The sequence below is a fragment of the Drosophila pseudoobscura genome, chromosome X (assembly GCF_009870125.1).
Source record: "Drosophila pseudoobscura strain MV-25-SWS-2005 chromosome X, UCI_Dpse_MV25, whole genome shotgun sequence".
Lineage (NCBI taxonomy): Eukaryota > Metazoa > Arthropoda > Insecta > Diptera > Drosophilidae > Drosophila > Drosophila pseudoobscura.
Genome location: NC_046683.1, coordinates 39891497 through 39908207, shown reverse-complemented (window position 1 = coordinate 39908207; position 16711 = coordinate 39891497). Strand labels below are relative to the sequence as shown.

At 50.0% G+C, this 16711-nt stretch overlaps 1 protein-coding gene and 1 long non-coding RNA gene across 4 annotated transcripts; one reads left to right on the top strand and one right to left on the bottom strand.

Annotated features, from left to right (window-relative positions):
- Window positions 1-7560: 7560 nt before the first annotated feature.
- Window positions 7561-8787, top strand: LOC26532150 (uncharacterized). 2 transcript variants are annotated; one of them, XR_004469752.1, is made up of 2 exons: window positions 7561-7995; window positions 8091-8787. It is a non-coding gene; the product is annotated as an uncharacterized lncRNA (long non-coding RNA). The 2 variants fall into 2 exon arrangements; XR_004469753.1 differs by having other exon boundaries at window positions 7561-8029.
- Window positions 8781-9609, bottom strand: LOC6902102 (uncharacterized). 2 transcript variants are annotated; one of them, XM_002133597.3, is made up of 3 exons: window positions 9461-9609; window positions 9266-9373; window positions 8781-9157 (listed from the first exon to the last, which is right to left on the bottom strand). In XM_002133597.3, exons 2-3 carry the CDS (start codon window positions 9364-9366, stop codon window positions 8839-8841), a joined length of 420 nt encoding a protein of 139 aa, XP_002133633.1. In that variant the 5' UTR covers window positions 9367-9373; window positions 9461-9609; the 3' UTR covers window positions 8781-8838. The 2 variants fall into 2 exon arrangements, with proteins under 2 accessions (XP_002133633.1, XP_033237605.1); XM_033381714.1 differs by having other exon boundaries at window positions 8781-9106; window positions 9263-9577.
- Between the last annotated feature and the right edge of the window lie 7102 nt (window positions 9610-16711).

Here is a 16711-nt window from a genome sequence, read left to right as displayed (position 1 = left end):
CCAGGGACATTTCCGCAAGAAAGGACCCAAAGCACGAGGAGCATTCCTTCTCCCTTCCAAAATAGGTACTCCTCGAATGAGGAAGAGCTCTCTATCACTCCTTAGAGGGTATCCCGATTGTCATGGCAGAGCCTTCGCCCTTCTCTCTCCGGTTTTAATTCTTTTGAATTATGGCAGAGCAAAGAGAGAGAGAGCGAGAGAACGACAGAGAGGGGGAGAAGGCAGAGTGGCTGGAGGAGTGAAAGTTATGGTCTACACATGTTGCTGTCGTCTAATGCCTGTTGTTGCTCCCTGTGCCCCATTCTGCTGCTTGCTGCCTGCTTTTGTTGTTGGAATTTGTAAGTAAGAAAATTGTTTTTGAAATGGCTAACAAGCTATTAGCAAACAAACAAAGGGAGAACGACGATGATGATGCCCCCGACGATGTTTGGGCGATGTGTCGGGCCAGAGGCGAGGGGAGGAAGAGTGGCGGGGGAGGGGCTGGCAGATTCCTTGGGTCTTTGAGGGGATTGCCTCTTGGTTCCTTGCTGGCTCCAAAGTGACATTTAAGCGATTCATTCGATGGAGCATCAATCAGAGGATGGCTTTCTTCTATGGAATGATTTATGAGGATTCAAAAAAACTGCACACAAAAACTGAAGATGGAAAAAGTCTCAGGAAAGTCGAAAAGTAAATGAAATTGAATGGCGAAACTTGGATTTAAATTTCAAATAAAAGAGACAAAAAGTTGAATAATTTTCTTCATTTTGTCCACACATTTTCCATATTTTTCTTTTCTTTTTGGATTTTGAGGAATATATAGGTCCGTTCCACTGACCTTTTCACTCCCCCCGTTCAAGCCTCTTTCCCATCCCCCTTCTTTTCCTTTTTCCTTCGCTTCTTTATTCGATTTTTTCCTATTGGTAATTCAGAAAGAAAATATTAGAGGCCTCTGCGGACCCTTGGACCCCCCTAACCCCCATATGGCATACCTCTTGACCCACAAGCACCCCCATTGCCCACACGCCTTTGCCTTTTCGCTGACCAAAAAAAAAAGAGCTAAAAACAAAAACACTTTTACCTTCAGCAGAAAGCGTCAGAAGGGCGGTAGGGGGGTGTGGCAGGGGAAACAAATGACAACCCAAATTATTTTGACACCATTCCCGTAAATGCTTGCCACACTTGCCACACGAGAGGAGGGTGCGAGTGAGAGAGGGAGCGAGGGAGCGAGGGAGCGAGTGAAACAAAAGCAAAGCCAAAAACTCAAGTGGCGGCCCAAAAGAGGCGCCTAGACGGCCGTTGGAATGGGCAGAGTGGTGAGGGGTGAGGGGTAAGGGGGGGGGGGGATACGAAGTAGTAGGACATGGGGTAGGTGGGCAACATATTGTGCCTCGTTGCATGCAACATGAGAACAACAATAACAGCAGAGGGAGATGCGAGACGCGACGGAGAGTGGGGGAAAGTGGCAGACAGACGGCGCAGACGATGGGGATTCCCATTTGGATACGAATGCGTGGGGGCATTCGGGGACGGGGAGGACTACGGAACAAGGCGGGTGGAGCAGGCGGGTGGGGCTGTGGCAAGTTCGCGCTCTGTTGCAAATTGCCAGTTAAAATTTTGCTGACATTTCAGCAGCAGCCAAACGTCAAACCAGCCACAGGGGAGAGCTCCACTCCTGCGGAGTGGGGGCATGAGAGCGCATGGACAGAGAAGGAGATCGAGGGGAGTACGTGTGAGGGAGAGACGGGGCACAGTCGGATTTCGGTGTCTGCAAGTGTCAAAAGGCATTTTATGACATTCTAACATGCTTTGGGTGTGTGTGTTCCTGTGTGTCCTGTATCGATGAGTGCTATTATCGAACATGTTTATCGGCGAGAGCGGGAGTGTAGAAAGAGAGTGGAAAATATAGGAATCGCTGCACTTAATACCCTTAAATTTATTGAGACAGGCAGTGGGAGACATTCACGGATTGACACGGGTACCGGATGCTATGGAGTTGTGCAAACCGATAGGATGACATATTCGATAGTATTTGTATTCTTTTTTTAAATAAAAATAAACCCCTTATGGTCTCTGTATGGAACATTTTCGAAGCGAATCAATTGTATTCAACGAACGTGCGATTCTTTCTCTGAAGAAGAATCGCACCTCAATCGACCCCCAATCGCTGTTCAATTCCAATCCGATATCTTCGTCTCAAAATTCATTCCGCGCTTGAGGCCTTCGGGGCCATGGGGGCGACCTTCAGTGTGCCACTCGTACGCGTATTTGTGTTTTGGGTAAATATTGACTCGAAGGTCCCCCTTTGCCACCAAACGCCCAACGAATAATCGAAGCCAAATTGAAGACCAAACATTAACACGCGCCTGCCTTCGGTCCGCCTGCAGTCATTACCTCAAGCCACCCGCTCCCCGCTCCCCCGCTCCCACGCTCACACGCTCCCACGCCTGGCCATCCCGTCCCCTGCCGATGAGCCAAGGGCAAGCATTGCGTGGCGTCGCGACTCGCACTCGTGACTCGCGAGAGACGTATTTAATAAACTCTGAAAATGCGTGTCGCGCGAGGCGAAACGAAACCCCCAAATGGTACCCGAGACCGAGCCCGAGCCCGAGCCCGAGCCACGAAGTGCAGCCCACGAGCTGCGGGCGGCGACCGAACTGCATTCAAATGAGAAGAGGGAGGAAAGAGAACGGTCCACACTCTCCGCGACCGCGATGAGAGGCCTCTTATCTCTAGTTCGAGTGCGAGTGCGAGTGTGTGTGTGTGTGTTTTTCTTTCTTTTTTTTTTTTTTATTCTGTATTAACTCTTAATTTTATAAAATTTTTATAAGCCTGGGACTTTACTAAAGCTAGACAGGGAGCTGTATTGAGTTGGAAAGACCGGCAGGAAGTTCCGGGTCTCTGCGGGACGGCCGCAAAGCATTGCTTCGCAGGGACCATGGTTCCTCCTAGCCACTCTCGTTCCTTCGGCGCTCGCACCTACGCAGCTCCTTCATGGCGCCGGCTGCAAAGTTGCTCCAGGCCGACCATACCATGGGGTCTTCCACAATCGCCTCGATCAGGTTGTTCTGCGTGAGCTGCCCGCCGGCGGCTCGCCACAACTCCTCCCTAATAAGTGAGAAGCGTCCACATTGAAAAATGATGTGCTCAGCGTCTTCAGTGGCGTCGCCGCACCACGAGCAGTTCGGCGAGTCCTCGTGGCCGAACCTCCAAAGGTAATGGCTGAAGCAGCCGTGTCCGCTCAGAAGCTGTGTGGAATGGAAATTGACCACACCGTGTCGCCTGCCGCTCCAATATCGGACATCCGGAATCAGGCGGTGTGTCCACCGTCCTTTATCGGAGCCGTCCCAGCGGCTTTGCCATGCTCTGAGGCTTCCTTCACGGGCCTGCTTGCGCGCGTCTCTCCTTGCCGCGCCGGCCCGGATGGCTTCGGCCACGGCCCTCTCCTCAAGAACCAGAAGGTCAATTGGAAGGACACCCGCCAGGACTAGGGCAGCGTCGTCGGATATGGTCCGAAAGCCGCAGCAGATCCGGAGCGCGCAGAGGCGATGAGTGGCTTTTACGCCCCTAGCGTAGCTGGCAACTTTAATTCCATCCGCCCATACGTCTGCTGCGTAGGTCATGGCTGAGCGGACTACACTGGTCAGCAGAATCCTCCTCTCCTGCTTCGGGCCACGGGTGTTCAGCAGTATTCGGAACAGCGCCCGACTCGTGTTTGCCGCTTTCTCCTGGACGTAGCATAGGTGTTCACGGAAACTGAGCCTGGTGTCGATCATCACGCCCAGATACCGAATGGCTCGTTTCGACGATAGTCTCTGGTCGCCAACCCTGGTGTGAGCGGTCTCCACAGTCGAACGGGTGCTCACCAATACTGCCTCGGTTTTATGAGCGGCTAGCTCTAGTCCCGCAGAGCGGAGCCAGTCTGCAATCAGCTGGATTGCGGTGTCACAATTTGCTTCGACGACGTCCAGGTGCTTGGCCACCACCGTCAGGGCGACATCATCTGCGTAGCAGGTTAGCTGACATCCACCTGGAAGAGCTAATCTCATGACTCCATCGTAGGCAATGTTCCATAATAGGGGACCCATCACTGATCCTTGGGGAACGCCTGCCGTTATGCCGTGAGTCTGCGCGCCGGCCGCCGTATTATACTCCAGCAGTCTCCCCTCGAAGTAGCTCCGTACTATTGCCTGTAGGTATTGGGGTACACCGCGCCGGTTCAGTGAGTCCAGGATGCACTCCCACTTCACCGAATTGAAGGCGTTCCTGATGTCTAGGGTGACAATCAGGCAGTATTCCTTCTTGCCGCCCTTCCATCGAGTTCCCTCCACTGCCTTGGAGACTATGTCAACTACCCTGAATATGGCGTCCACCGTTGACCTCCCACTCCTGAAGCCGTATTGGTTTGGTGAAAGTCCCCCAGCACCCTCGACGGCGTTGTCCAGTCTTCTACGGATTATCTGTTCCAGAGTCTTCCCCAGCGAGTCGATTAAGCAATCCTGGCTTTGGCAAGAGCACCAGGTGTTGCAACTTCCACTGCGGCGGAAATAGTCCTTCCCGCAGGCACTGCGTGAATGCCTTAGCAAACTCGTGCGGGTTGTGTGCCATCGCCAGTTTTACCGCACGGTTGGGGATTCCATCAGGGCCTGGAGCCTTCTTGGCCTTTAAGCTCTGGGCCAGGGCGACGATTTCGTCCTCCGTAACCGGTTCGACCGAATATGCAGGCTGGTGTGCGACGGCACTGTTGGCCAGACCGTGAGTCCCGGATGGGAACAATGCATCAACAATCGTCCGCAACTGGTCTGGGTCAGACGGCAACCCCGCGTTGCTGCCATGAATTCGCTTCATTACCGTCTTGTAGGCACGTCCCCACGGATCCTTCTCGGCTGAGTTGCAAAGCTGCAGGAAGCACTCCCTCTTGCTCTTCTTGATGGCGTTCTTTAGGGCTTTTCTAGCTCCGCAGTACTCCGCCTGTAGCCTTGGCCAGCTAGTGCCACTCCTTCTGCGAGCCCGTTGATATAGCCTTCTAGCTGACAGGCAAGTGCGTCTGGCCTCCTGGATCTCGTCATTCCACCAATAGGTCGGCGATTGCTTACCCTTGAATGGCCTCTTGCGACTCATACTGGCATCGCATGCGAGCAGTAGGGACTCCAGTAGCTGGTCGACCATCTGTTGAGCTGAGCCTCCGACCTCCATATTCCTCAGCGCCTCCAAGAACCTTGGAATCCGCATTGATTCGGGATTGTAGGCTGCTCTCCGGCTTGTCTGCGTTGCCCTGGTCAGTCTGCAACCACCTTCTCCGCCTATCGAGAACACCACTGCCTCGTGGTCGCTGGCCGTATAGTGGTTCCCCAGGCGCCAGGTGGACAGAGGGGAAAGGCTACTAGAGGCGAATGTAAGGTCGATGACTGACCCAGAGCCACCCCTGTTGAAGGTATTCGCGGTCCCCTGATTCAGCAATGCTACGTCCAACGCAGCGAAGGCCTCAAGCAGTGCGTGTCCCTTGTATATGGCGTCCGAGCTGCTGCTTCTGGAGATGTCGCTGCCCCACTCCTGGGCCCAAGCATTGAAGTCGCCAGCAATCACATTTGGTGTGTGGTGCCTGGCGTCGTCGGCCAATTCGTCCATCGCTGCAGCGAAGCTATGACGGCTCAAACTTGGGGGGAGATAGCAGCTATAAATCCATAAGTTCCCCAGTTTTGCCCTGACGAAATGTCGGAACATAGCGCACGCTGAGGGCCGCAGAGGAGGCTTACCGCAAGCCCATATTGCTGCTTTTCCTGAAGAGCTTTGGACCCAGAATCCATCCTCGGGGGAAATGTATGGTTCGCTAATTATTGCAACGTCCGTTCTCATGTCACGCACGGACTGAGCGAGCAGATCTGTGGCAGCCTCGCAATGGTTTAGGTTTATTTGGTAAAACCTAACCATGTCCAGCGTATTGACTTGCCTTCTCTTTGGGTGCCATTGGGCACCTGTGGCTACCGGCTACGTGTGAGTGGGGCTTACCCTTTCCGACACAAAGGAAGCATTTTGCCTCATTGTGGCAGTCGCTTATCTTGTGCTCCTCAGACCCACAGCGGAAGCACCACCCGCTTCTGTCTACAGAGCTTTTGCAATTAAGTGCAACGTGGCCGATCTCAAGACACCTGAAGCACTTTAACGGCAGATTTCGCTCCCGTATGCGGCAAACGGACCATGCCACTTTAACCTTACCAACGGATAGCGCCTTCGTCGCAAGGGTCGCCGGCAAGCAAATAATAGCTCGCCTACCTTCTTCATCTTCTCGCTCTGGTTGCGGGTGACGAGGTTAAGGATCTCCGCGTAAGTCATTTCCCCTTTTGGCTCGATGATAATAACATCCGGACGGGGCCTAGGCTTCCGGATGTGCGCTCTGCTCTTCACCTTCTCCCATTCACCTTCGGTAGGTGCAGCTGATTCGGTCTTCCTTGCCGGTTGTTCGTGGGACTGCAACGTGGGATGGCCGCTCATATTGATTCTCCGCTTCGGCGAGCTCCTCGTCGGCTTGTCCAGCTTCCTTTTCGGCGCATCGTGTTGAGGGGAGCACTGCGTCTCCTGATCACGCCGCTCCACCCTCTCCTTCCTCTGAAACTTCGCGTCGAAGCTGTGAAGCGCGGACTTTTGCATCCTCACCACGTTCTGCGCCAACTCTTTCATCTCTTTGTTGAGATAACGGGCGTCCCTCAGCATCTTCGACAATTCCGTCGACTTTTCTACCAGCGAAGCCAGGATCGCCCGCAGATCTCCTTCGGCCTTTGGTCCTGTGCCGCTTTTGTCTGTGGAAGCACCGCTGAAGTCAAAGGGATTGACAGGGACTTCTGCTGGTGCAGACACAGTCAGTGCTGGCAGCACTCTAAGGGGCGCCTTAAGTGGAGTTCCGGTACCACGGCTTAGCTGGGCCGGCTTCTCAACTGCCTGCTCCCTGGGCCAAATGCCTCGGGGCGTCTGCCACTGTGGTGGGGAACGCTGCAGGCTAGTTCTCCTCTCAAAGACCCGCTTTTCCTCCTCCTCCATTCTTCCTGTTTGTACTTGCCAAATACTCGATTTGAAATTTGAAATTTAAAATTTAAAATTTGGGGCCCGCGCGATTTTCCGGTTGGCGCTCAACTTTCAAACTGGTTGGCCGATCTGGCAACCCTATGACTGTCCTACGGTGTCCGGCAACTCCTGGCTGTAAGCACCTCTGCTCGGTCAGCTGATCCGTGAATACAAATCGAGGCAAGTGAAGCGATTTGAGTGAAAGTTGTTTTTATTTTTCCTACCACCAACACGATGGATGGAGAAATGCGCCAAAACCAACGATCACCCCCCCCGGGCCTATCTGCTCGTCTGCGTTTGCCCCTGCAACCAACTGGGAAATCTCCGCCGCCAGCCACCATGCGCAGTGAGTACGGGACGCTGAAAGCCTGTCTTGAACCGTCTTCTGTTTTGATTCCAGGCGTGATACGGATTTTGTTTGTAGAAAACTCGGAGCTCGCTTGCAAACACGACCGCACTTGGAAACTCAAACTCAAAACCTGTGTGTGTGTGTGTGTGTGTGTGTGTGTGTGTGTGTGTGTGCAAGGCACCAAACAATAACAAAAAACCCAAACAACGAACTGCAAAAACTAAAACAGCAGCAACAACAACAGCAAGAGTGTGTGGTGCCAGAGGAGCAAAGAGAGCCAAACAAAAATATATTGTACGATTCAAGTACCGTTGCCGTAGAGTAGTCGTGGAATAGAAGGGGAGGCAAGAGCAGTAAAGTGTGATAAAATGTCATTGAAATGTCAAATAAATGAAAGAATGTCCAAAGAGTGGGGGGGGGGGGGGAGGCGCAAGATCATTTCACTTTCGAGGCCTGCCTGCAGTTTTTACAGCATTTAATGGCAAAATCATCAGATTTTAGGAGAGAGATAGGGAGAGAGAGAACAGTTAAAAAAGAGCAGGAGGAACACAAATGGAGGCTTGTGTTAGAGAGAGAAAGAGCAAATGCTACGCAAATATGAGGACAAGGTGATGACATACATACTACTCCATCCAATTCAGAGTATAAATATACATACCTTGAGGAACAGCCTTGCAATTAATAATAATTTAATTCCTTCCAGAATCTTTCTTTGTGGCTTCGATCTATGTGTGGATTATCCATAGGCTATCCAGCCTCTTGAGCCGACCCCCCCGGGTCTTGGAACCGATTCGCAGCGTCCTTATATCTTTATAGGCATCTCAGGAGCAGGCTTTTCGATTCCCATCGCTAGGAATCGTTGCAGCAATCATCACTCTCGCAAAGAGTGGGGCACAGCCGTAATTATCACACCCCCCGCACTCCCCTTCTGCTCGTGGAAAATCTCTGCTGGAAAATCTGTGTAAAATCTGATATCAACATGGAAACTGTCGGCCCGTCTCCGGTGTCAACCCTCGTCGCATTGCCTGTTTCTGCTCCCTGCCGCATGCCGCATGCCACATGCCAGTGGCAGTGCCTCTCTGATGGCTTTGTTCTTTGTGTTGTCAAACTGTCAGGATGGCGATTTGCTGCCGCACAATTGATACATTGATAAATGATGTTCCCAGGAGGCAATCTCGCAGGATCTCCACCTCTTCTCCTCCTTCTACTGCTCGATTCATGCCACTTGGACGCTAATTTTGTGTGACAAACAATACTCTCTCTCTCGCTCTCTCCCTCGCTGGGAACGTGAGACGATTTTCGATTGTGGGGCACGGACTTAATGGGGTTTTGTCATGCAAGGAGCACATTTGCTGCCGCATTCTTGTGGCAATTAAAAGGATATTAGTAGCCATGTAATATAACACCATGCCTTTTATTGAATATAACTATATTGATTGCTGCTTTAGCGCTCAGCGACGGGGCCATCGGATGTAGGCCACGCCATCACGGAAGAGCATCCCATCGCGGTACATGCCCTGCAGCCGGAAAATGACCAACATCTGGTACTGGTACACCAGCGGCATCGTTCCGAATCCCATATCTACCGGCGGATAGTGGATATAGCGCGCCTGCGTCTTCAGATAGGCCCGCATGGCCCTCTGCTCCTCCGTCTCAAAGGGGTCCGGTTGGGCAATCTCCACGCGGACCACAGCGCGTGGGCCATAGGGCACCACAGCGAGTGGGCCATAGGGCACCACAGCGCGTGGGCCATAGGGCACCACAGCGCTCCTGTAGGATGAAACGGAAACGGGTGCGATTGTCAGAGAGTCCGGAAAGGGTTGCGGAAAGCGTTTGGCCGCTTGGGCGCTGGGGCGCTTGGGGCGCTTGGAGAGTCACCTGTACAGACGATTACGACGGCGCCGCATTACGAAATAGACAGCCAGCCCCAACGAGGATGTCACTAAGCCCACTATAAGGGTGTTCCACAGATCGCACATCTCACCACTGGCGAAAACACACAGGAAACTTGAAGTAAATTTTAACGAAATAACTCCCTCCGTTCGGGAGATATGGTTTGATGTTCGGACTCACGAAAAGCAAAATCAAGTGGGAATTTAACAGAGAATAAGCCAAGGGAAGCGTTACAAGGCACACTTGTTTTTAATTTTTGGCTCAACGATTGTTCGTCTATATATATTTTGTTTTTTTACGTGATTTGACTTTTATTTCATGACTTCCTTTGACCAAATAAAATATCGATATCACATGTATCGATAATATCGTGAATATCGTGGCGTGGAGCGAGTATTTCAGACGTGCGTTAATGTACTGCGAAGGAAAGGGCATCATCAGAATAACAAGCGTGGAACAAGTGGAAGATCCTTCAGAAAGAGACAACCCGAAAAATATAAGAATTTTCGAAGAGAAGGCCAGGCTTCGCCAGGGTATATTTTGGGCATCTCTTTGATGCCTCACGAATGGTATCAAATATATACGGTATTTATTAGGACATTATTACAAAAAAATCCATTGAAAAGTGTTCTCAAAGACACCGAAAAACGTGCTTATCCATGGGTTATTGTGTGGGGCAATCTATGAGCAATGTATTAATATATCCTAGGAATCTCTCCGCTTATACATATCTCGGATAGCGTTTGGGTATCTTCGAGGCACCTGCTGGAACTCTCTCGGGCATCGCCTCATCTGCGTTTAGTCCCAGAAGAGACACTCTTCCTCTCAGCGGAATCTCAGCAATTTGAAACAGCAGTGATGTGGGGATAGCACATAGGCCGGCCTCTAAAATTCGCGCAGTTCAAAGAGCTCTTTGGGTGGCTTTGGGATCCCAAAGTCACGGCCAGAGGCGGCCCCGGCGGCGGAGGCGGATGCGGAGGCAGGGCCAAAATATCTGTACAGATCTCGGAAATCTAAGAAAATTAAATGAGAAATAAGAGAGAAAAAACCCAGTGCCGCCGCAAGGCATCAACCTCGGCAATCGCCGCCGAGCACAAAAATCTCCGACGGCTATGAGGTTTTTGGTTTTGGTTTTGGGAGTTTCTTGAACTCTGGAGGCGGAAGTGCCCTGCCACTTATGACTCACAATTTGATGGATGTACAGATACAGATACAGCACGCAGCACACAGCGTACATGGAGGCACACAGATACGGGTTCAGGTACAAAAGATACAAATGGAACTTCGAGGGAGAGATAGAGAGAGAGAGAGAGATGCTCATACGCGTGTGGGGAGTACATTTAGAGGAGTGCTACGAGGATAGATATTCGGAGTGGAGATACAGATATAGACATAGCGACAGACGCTTCTGGTAGCCCCATCTGGCAGACACTTTTGGCAGCCACTGTGTGGGCGTCCCGCGCCGCACGCATCGGTATTCCATATTCCGATTTTTATTGGGAATCCGGTATTATGAATCTGAAATTGAATTGAACGTCTCTCCCTCTCCCTCTCCCTCTCCCTCTCCCTCTCCCTCTACCTCTCTCTTTCGTTTTCTTGTCATAAATTCATTTGCAAGAGGCGCCCACGCGCCCCCTTGAGGGGCAGGAGGGTGGCCGAGAGCGGGGAAGTGGCAGAGGCTGTGGGCTGTGGGCTTTGGGCTGTGTGGAGGGGTCGCCAGGCATTGACTGACAATCGCATTTAAATGTCAGAGGAACGGGAACTATTTATAATTTCACACCTCGCAAATGATTTACGATCCGAAGGGGTCCCAGAGGGGCGCAACGGGGTCCCGCCCCCTTCCTCATGTGGGTGTGGGTGTGGCCGTGTGTACGAGAGAGTTCTCACTGTTGTACTAGTGATAATTGTTTAAGGAAGTCAAATTGGAATGCACAGAGTTTCGGGGAAGGAGCGATGCAGAAAATGAGCTATGTATCCACCCGCAGAGGTTCCCATTGAGATGCACGACATTCGTGGGGTTTATTGTCCCCTAAATCTGGCACCTGACCCTTTGAAAATTCTTCCATTCTTCGGTTGCTCTGGGACTTGTCCCTGGAAGATTATTCTATGGTCTATCCATCGATGGATGCATCTATCCTTTCCCTTGGGATCGTATAGATCGCATATTTTTAGACATACGATCTGGTGTTGCCTCTTGGTTCTTGCATGATGTCAGGCCGCAGGCCTCCCCTCACTCCACTCCACTCCACTCCACTCATCGATCGATCATTCGGTTCGTTCGACTATTCATCAGCTATTCATGAACCCGCCTGCCCTCTTCCCACCGACTCCTCCTCCTCCTCCGCTGTATGATGGCTTCTTTGGGCCTCAAAGCGCAATTAACAAAAGGCACAAAAACACAGAAAATACGAAAATAAAATACAGATTAATCCCCAAGCTCCGCCGACAGCCTGGGTGTATTATTTCTTCTTATTAATAAATTATTTATATATATAAAAAATAAGCTGAGATTTGTTCTCGCTCTCATCGGGGGATACGAGGGCGAGGGGGGATGAGGCGAGAGGGCACTCAAGCGGAAAGATCTCTCTGGGTCTCTTTGGATCTAACAAGCCATGAAAATCGTCAAATAATTGAGCGACCAACGACGACCGCCGAGCGACGATTCGCCGACTTCCGGATTCCGGATTCCGGATTCCGACGGAGAACAACGATGGGCCCCTGGCTCCAGCACTGGCTCTAGCGATGCGATCATCAGGTGGGGGATCCATCTATTGGGAGGCCGCATGGCAGATCGCGGGGTTGGGGGGTTGGGGGGCACGGCACCGTTTTGGACATGATTTTGCGGATGAGCGAACGACCGGCAATGAGCAAAAGTTATGCAAAACAATTTAGCTCTTTACGATCTGTACAATCCATCATAATTAAGCATGGGTTTTAATTTGTTATTTCTGATTTAGAAATTAATTGTAATTCGGAATTAAGTAAAAGAGGGTCAAAAAAGAGCCTAATGATTCTGTATATAATACCCAAACGAATACTCTTTCATGGAGAATGTTTTGGGGGACTCCTTAGCCCAAAGGGAATGCCCAAGAGGTGCTCAAAAGAACGCCCCAAAGATGAGGCAGAAGCTCGATAAGCAATGCTGAAAAGTTGCCCCAAAAAAGAACCAAAACGTACTCTAGCGATACCCCAGAAACTCTTCCTTTCATCCACTTTATACACACTAAAGATGGGTTGGAATACCTTCAGTATTAGATCTGTGGGATGCTCTACGTGCTGGGCACTTGGATATCTCCTTCTTTCTCTGCGGATCGAAGAAAGATCCTCTCGCTTCCTCGGAGATCTGGTGGCTCGGAGTCCACTTTGAATGTTGCGTTCTTGAATTTGCATTTGAATTGAATTCATATTTTTCTGGGCAATTAAATTGTGTGTTTGACCCATTTCCCAGGGCTCTGGTGGGAGCCTGCCACATGCGTCCACCCTCGCCTCCCGTGCCTCCTGCTGTTTGCCTCGAAGACAAGCATAGGAAATGCCTTTTTGCAACTACAGGGGGGCAGGGGGGGGGGGGGGGGGCGGAAGGTATGTGTGGCACTGGAGGAGGGGGTTTTCCTTTTGGGAAAACTCAAACAAAACATACCCCCCACCCCCCCGAAGGGAGTTCTCTTCTGTTTCTGTGTTCTCCAAGAGATCTCTCCGTGTCTGTGTGAATGTTGTCTGCAAATGAAAATGAAAATGGAATTAAGCACACAAGCAGGCGAGGAGTAAGGAAAAGCATAAGTACACACAAGTATAGATACATACATAGATATATATACATATATATTTTCGTGCACTTGAAGATACACGATACAAGGAAGAACAGTGAGGCAGGGTGGCATGGAGGCATGGAGGCATGGAGGCATGGAGGCCACGAGGAATGGGCGAGGCAGGCAACACAAACACACACAAAAAGTTCAAGTATCCCAGAAGTATGCGCCCTTCTCTAGAGCAAAAGATATTGGGAGAAAGTGAGTGCGAGAGAGATGCCCACCCAACCATGCACCATGCCTCCCTCTCCCGAGGTCGAAGTCAACTCTGAAATGTGGCATTTTATATTGTTAAACCTTTCCCTTCTCCCCGTGCAGCATGCCCCCCATTCTTTGACTTGGGTTGGTCTCCTTTCTGGGGATACGGGATTCTCTTTTCTGTTTTTCATTCAAGCAATTGCATTCCTTGAATGGTTTCCTTCTGTCCGGCTATCATCCTCGGCTATCTTTTACTCGCTGAGAACGATAGAGCGGGGGCTGGGACTCTCGGGGCCTGTGATCTTGGGGCGATCTCCTGCAAGAGAAGACGGTAAGAGACGGCGAATAAGTGATCTGTTTTTTCTTACAGTTTCCATGGAAGAGTTGCCCAAGTGATGCATAGCGCCCTTCCGTGTCCACTAGAACAGGACTCAACCTAGAATACCCGGGGTTCATCGTTCCACGTGAGTGGAGCTGCAGCTCGTCCAAGTGATCCAGGGAGCTGTGCTTGCGTCCCGCACTCTCTCTTTCTGCCTCTGTATCTCCCTGATGGCAGCATCCTTGAACGAGAGGAATGGGATGCTCATACGCGTTAGATACAAGTAATTATGATTGAAATAAAAGGGGAATGAGGCTGGTATTCTATCGTACGGCATCTGGCATTGTGCGTGCCGACAGGACCTTAATCATTGCAGAGCTCTCCCTTCCATTTTGTATCGCTGTCGCTGTCCGTCTCTCCGTCTCTCTGTCTCTCTGTCTCTGTCATTCAGCGGACGAATGTGTTTTGAATTATTGCCACGCTGTAAATTCAGCAAAAGGATGGTGGTGCCCGCTCGCTCCTGCCGCCTGCCGCCTGCCTCCTGCTGCTGTTCCTCTCGCTCAAGTGAAAAAAGATTGCCCAAAACAAAAGGATATTGTGACAAGGATTTATTAGTGTGTCCTTCGGAGGGAAGAACAGCACACAGGACGACGGCAGACTGCAGTCTCGAACCCTCGTTGGGGCTGTTGCATTGTCTCCCGTTTTCCACCCCTGAAACCCTGCCACCGCCGCGTGTCAAAGTGCAATTATTGCACGTTCCTCGACTGCCGCCGCCTCGGAATCATCTCGGAATTTATGTGGCATTCAATCTGTTCTCGCTCTCCCGCTCTTTAAGGACTCCCTGAGCAGAAGCCTTTGGCAGGGGCTAGGGTTGGGGCAGGGGTTGGGGCAGGGGTTGGGGCGCCCCAAATATCGAAAGGAATTTGACTAATTTATTTAATGGCTTTGGTTATTACCAGAACATGGTCCTCGGGCAATCCTCGAGAGGTAGAATAATGGCCCAGAATCTGTTGCTGAAAAAGTTTTATTGCAATTGCCAAATTAATTTGGGGGCCCCCGAACGGCAGGAGAAGGAGTGGCAGTGCCCCCAAATGAGGGCCAGACGACACACAAATGTGCGTTCATTAATTTAATTTTTCATTACGGCTAAGAAAAGTGTCATAAGACCCGGGGGGGTGGGGGGTGGGGTACCATAAAGAAAAGGTTCCGACCCGAAAAGGTATTCCGATGGGTCTCACCTTTTGTTTTAATATTTCGGTCATTAAAAAAGCGTTTTCCCCCCAAAGATGCCATCGGCCGCTCAGTTTCGGTTTTGATTTTTCGAATTTTTACGATGACAGAGCGTCAAATGGGGGGTTACGAAACCAAGGAAAACTTCAGCGAGAAACAAATCGTTTGAACAAAAGCAATAACCTTTAACGCTCCCAAGAAACATTTGGATACAAAAGAAGAAAAGAGAGTCCCCCAATATGAAGCGAGGAATACCCTGAAGAATAATTCCCCCTATCAAGCGCAGACCGAGGAGAGCTGCTGCATAACCGACCGATCGAAGTATAGCATGTGGCCTAAAGGGAAACATGGGGAATGGAATTCCATTTCATTCTTGGAATGAAAGGAAAGGCGATCCATGAAATAGGGCTGACTGGAATGAGTCGAAATGCTTCGAATGTCGAATGAAACAAAGAATCACACTAATCACGTGAGGAGTACCGTCTAGTTTTAGAAAAGAGTATTCAAGCTGTTGCTGAACAAAATAAAACCAGAAGCCGAACCAAAGGAAAAGAAAAAGAAGCAGCGCCAAACAATTAAGACTAAACGCTTTTATAACATCCAACAATTGGGATTTGTGGGGGAGATGGAAACTTCTTTCGACCCTGTGGCACACACAGATTACAGGGAAACAGGGAGGGAGAGAGAAAACAGCCGGCGGAACGAGCGGAATGGGACACACCCATAGTAGGTCTTCAGATTAATGACACAGCGCAATTTTTACGATTGTTTGACCAAAGTTAAGCAAGAGATGCTGGATGCTCGGATGCTGCTGCTGGGCCTTTCCGCTGTTTCCTTGGGCCTTCATCGTGTGTTTCTCTTTCATGAAATTTATGAAATTTCACCTTTCGGCCGAGCAATTTGCTCCATTTACATTCTTTATTAGCAGCCGAAGTTTACCAAGAGGTTGCATGCCCCAAAAAAAGGATGGAGGATGGAGGCGCCACCACCACCTGTAATTTTGTGCCTCTCGGAAAAGTTTATGGAAAAGAATTTGTGGGGGCATCGTGTGGAAAGACACACGAAAGAGACGACAGCGAAAGTTTTTTCTGGTTTTCTTTCTTCCTGGAATTATGGAATTGGGCGAGGGGATGGTGGAATACTTTTGGAACAAAGTTTGTCAATCTTGAAGTCGTATTTCTTGAGAGAGAGGAATAGTCACTCTCACGAGCATGAGAATGGGAATAGGGATAGGAAGCAATGGATAATAGAGTAGGAAAATGTCCGTAAAGAGAACAAAAATGAGAGTGAAATGAAATGAAGATGAACAAGCAATTAATTGCAATGGAACAGGATGGAGAATAAATGGGGAATGGGGACCACATGGGAGTGAAATGAGTACGGAACGCATGGAATGAATGCGAAAGAATACCAAGCAATGAAAGCGAATACTGGGAATGAAATAAACGGTAATGGTTCCTTGAAGTGAATGGAATGAAATGAAGAAAAATACACACAGATAATGAAAGAGAAGCCAAAAATATAATTCATTCCCATTGCATTATTTAATCTGAAAGAGAGCAAGGTGGCATTGGAACCAACTAAAAATGAAACGGCACATAGAACGTGTAACGGTGGATTCCTTCCTTAATTCATTCCCATTTCATACCAAATGGCGACCAAAAGTAAATCATTCCCATTGCGTTTCTTTAGCTAAAAGAGAACAACGTGGCATTGGAACCAACTAAGAATGAAACGGAAGTGGAACATAGAACATGTAACGGTGGATTCCTTCTTTAATTTACAAAAAATTTACCGTGTGTTCCATTCCCATTTCGTTCCCAATGGCGACATGAAAGAGTAGGACCCTGCCTCAATATATCCCGTTTCCTCCAAATT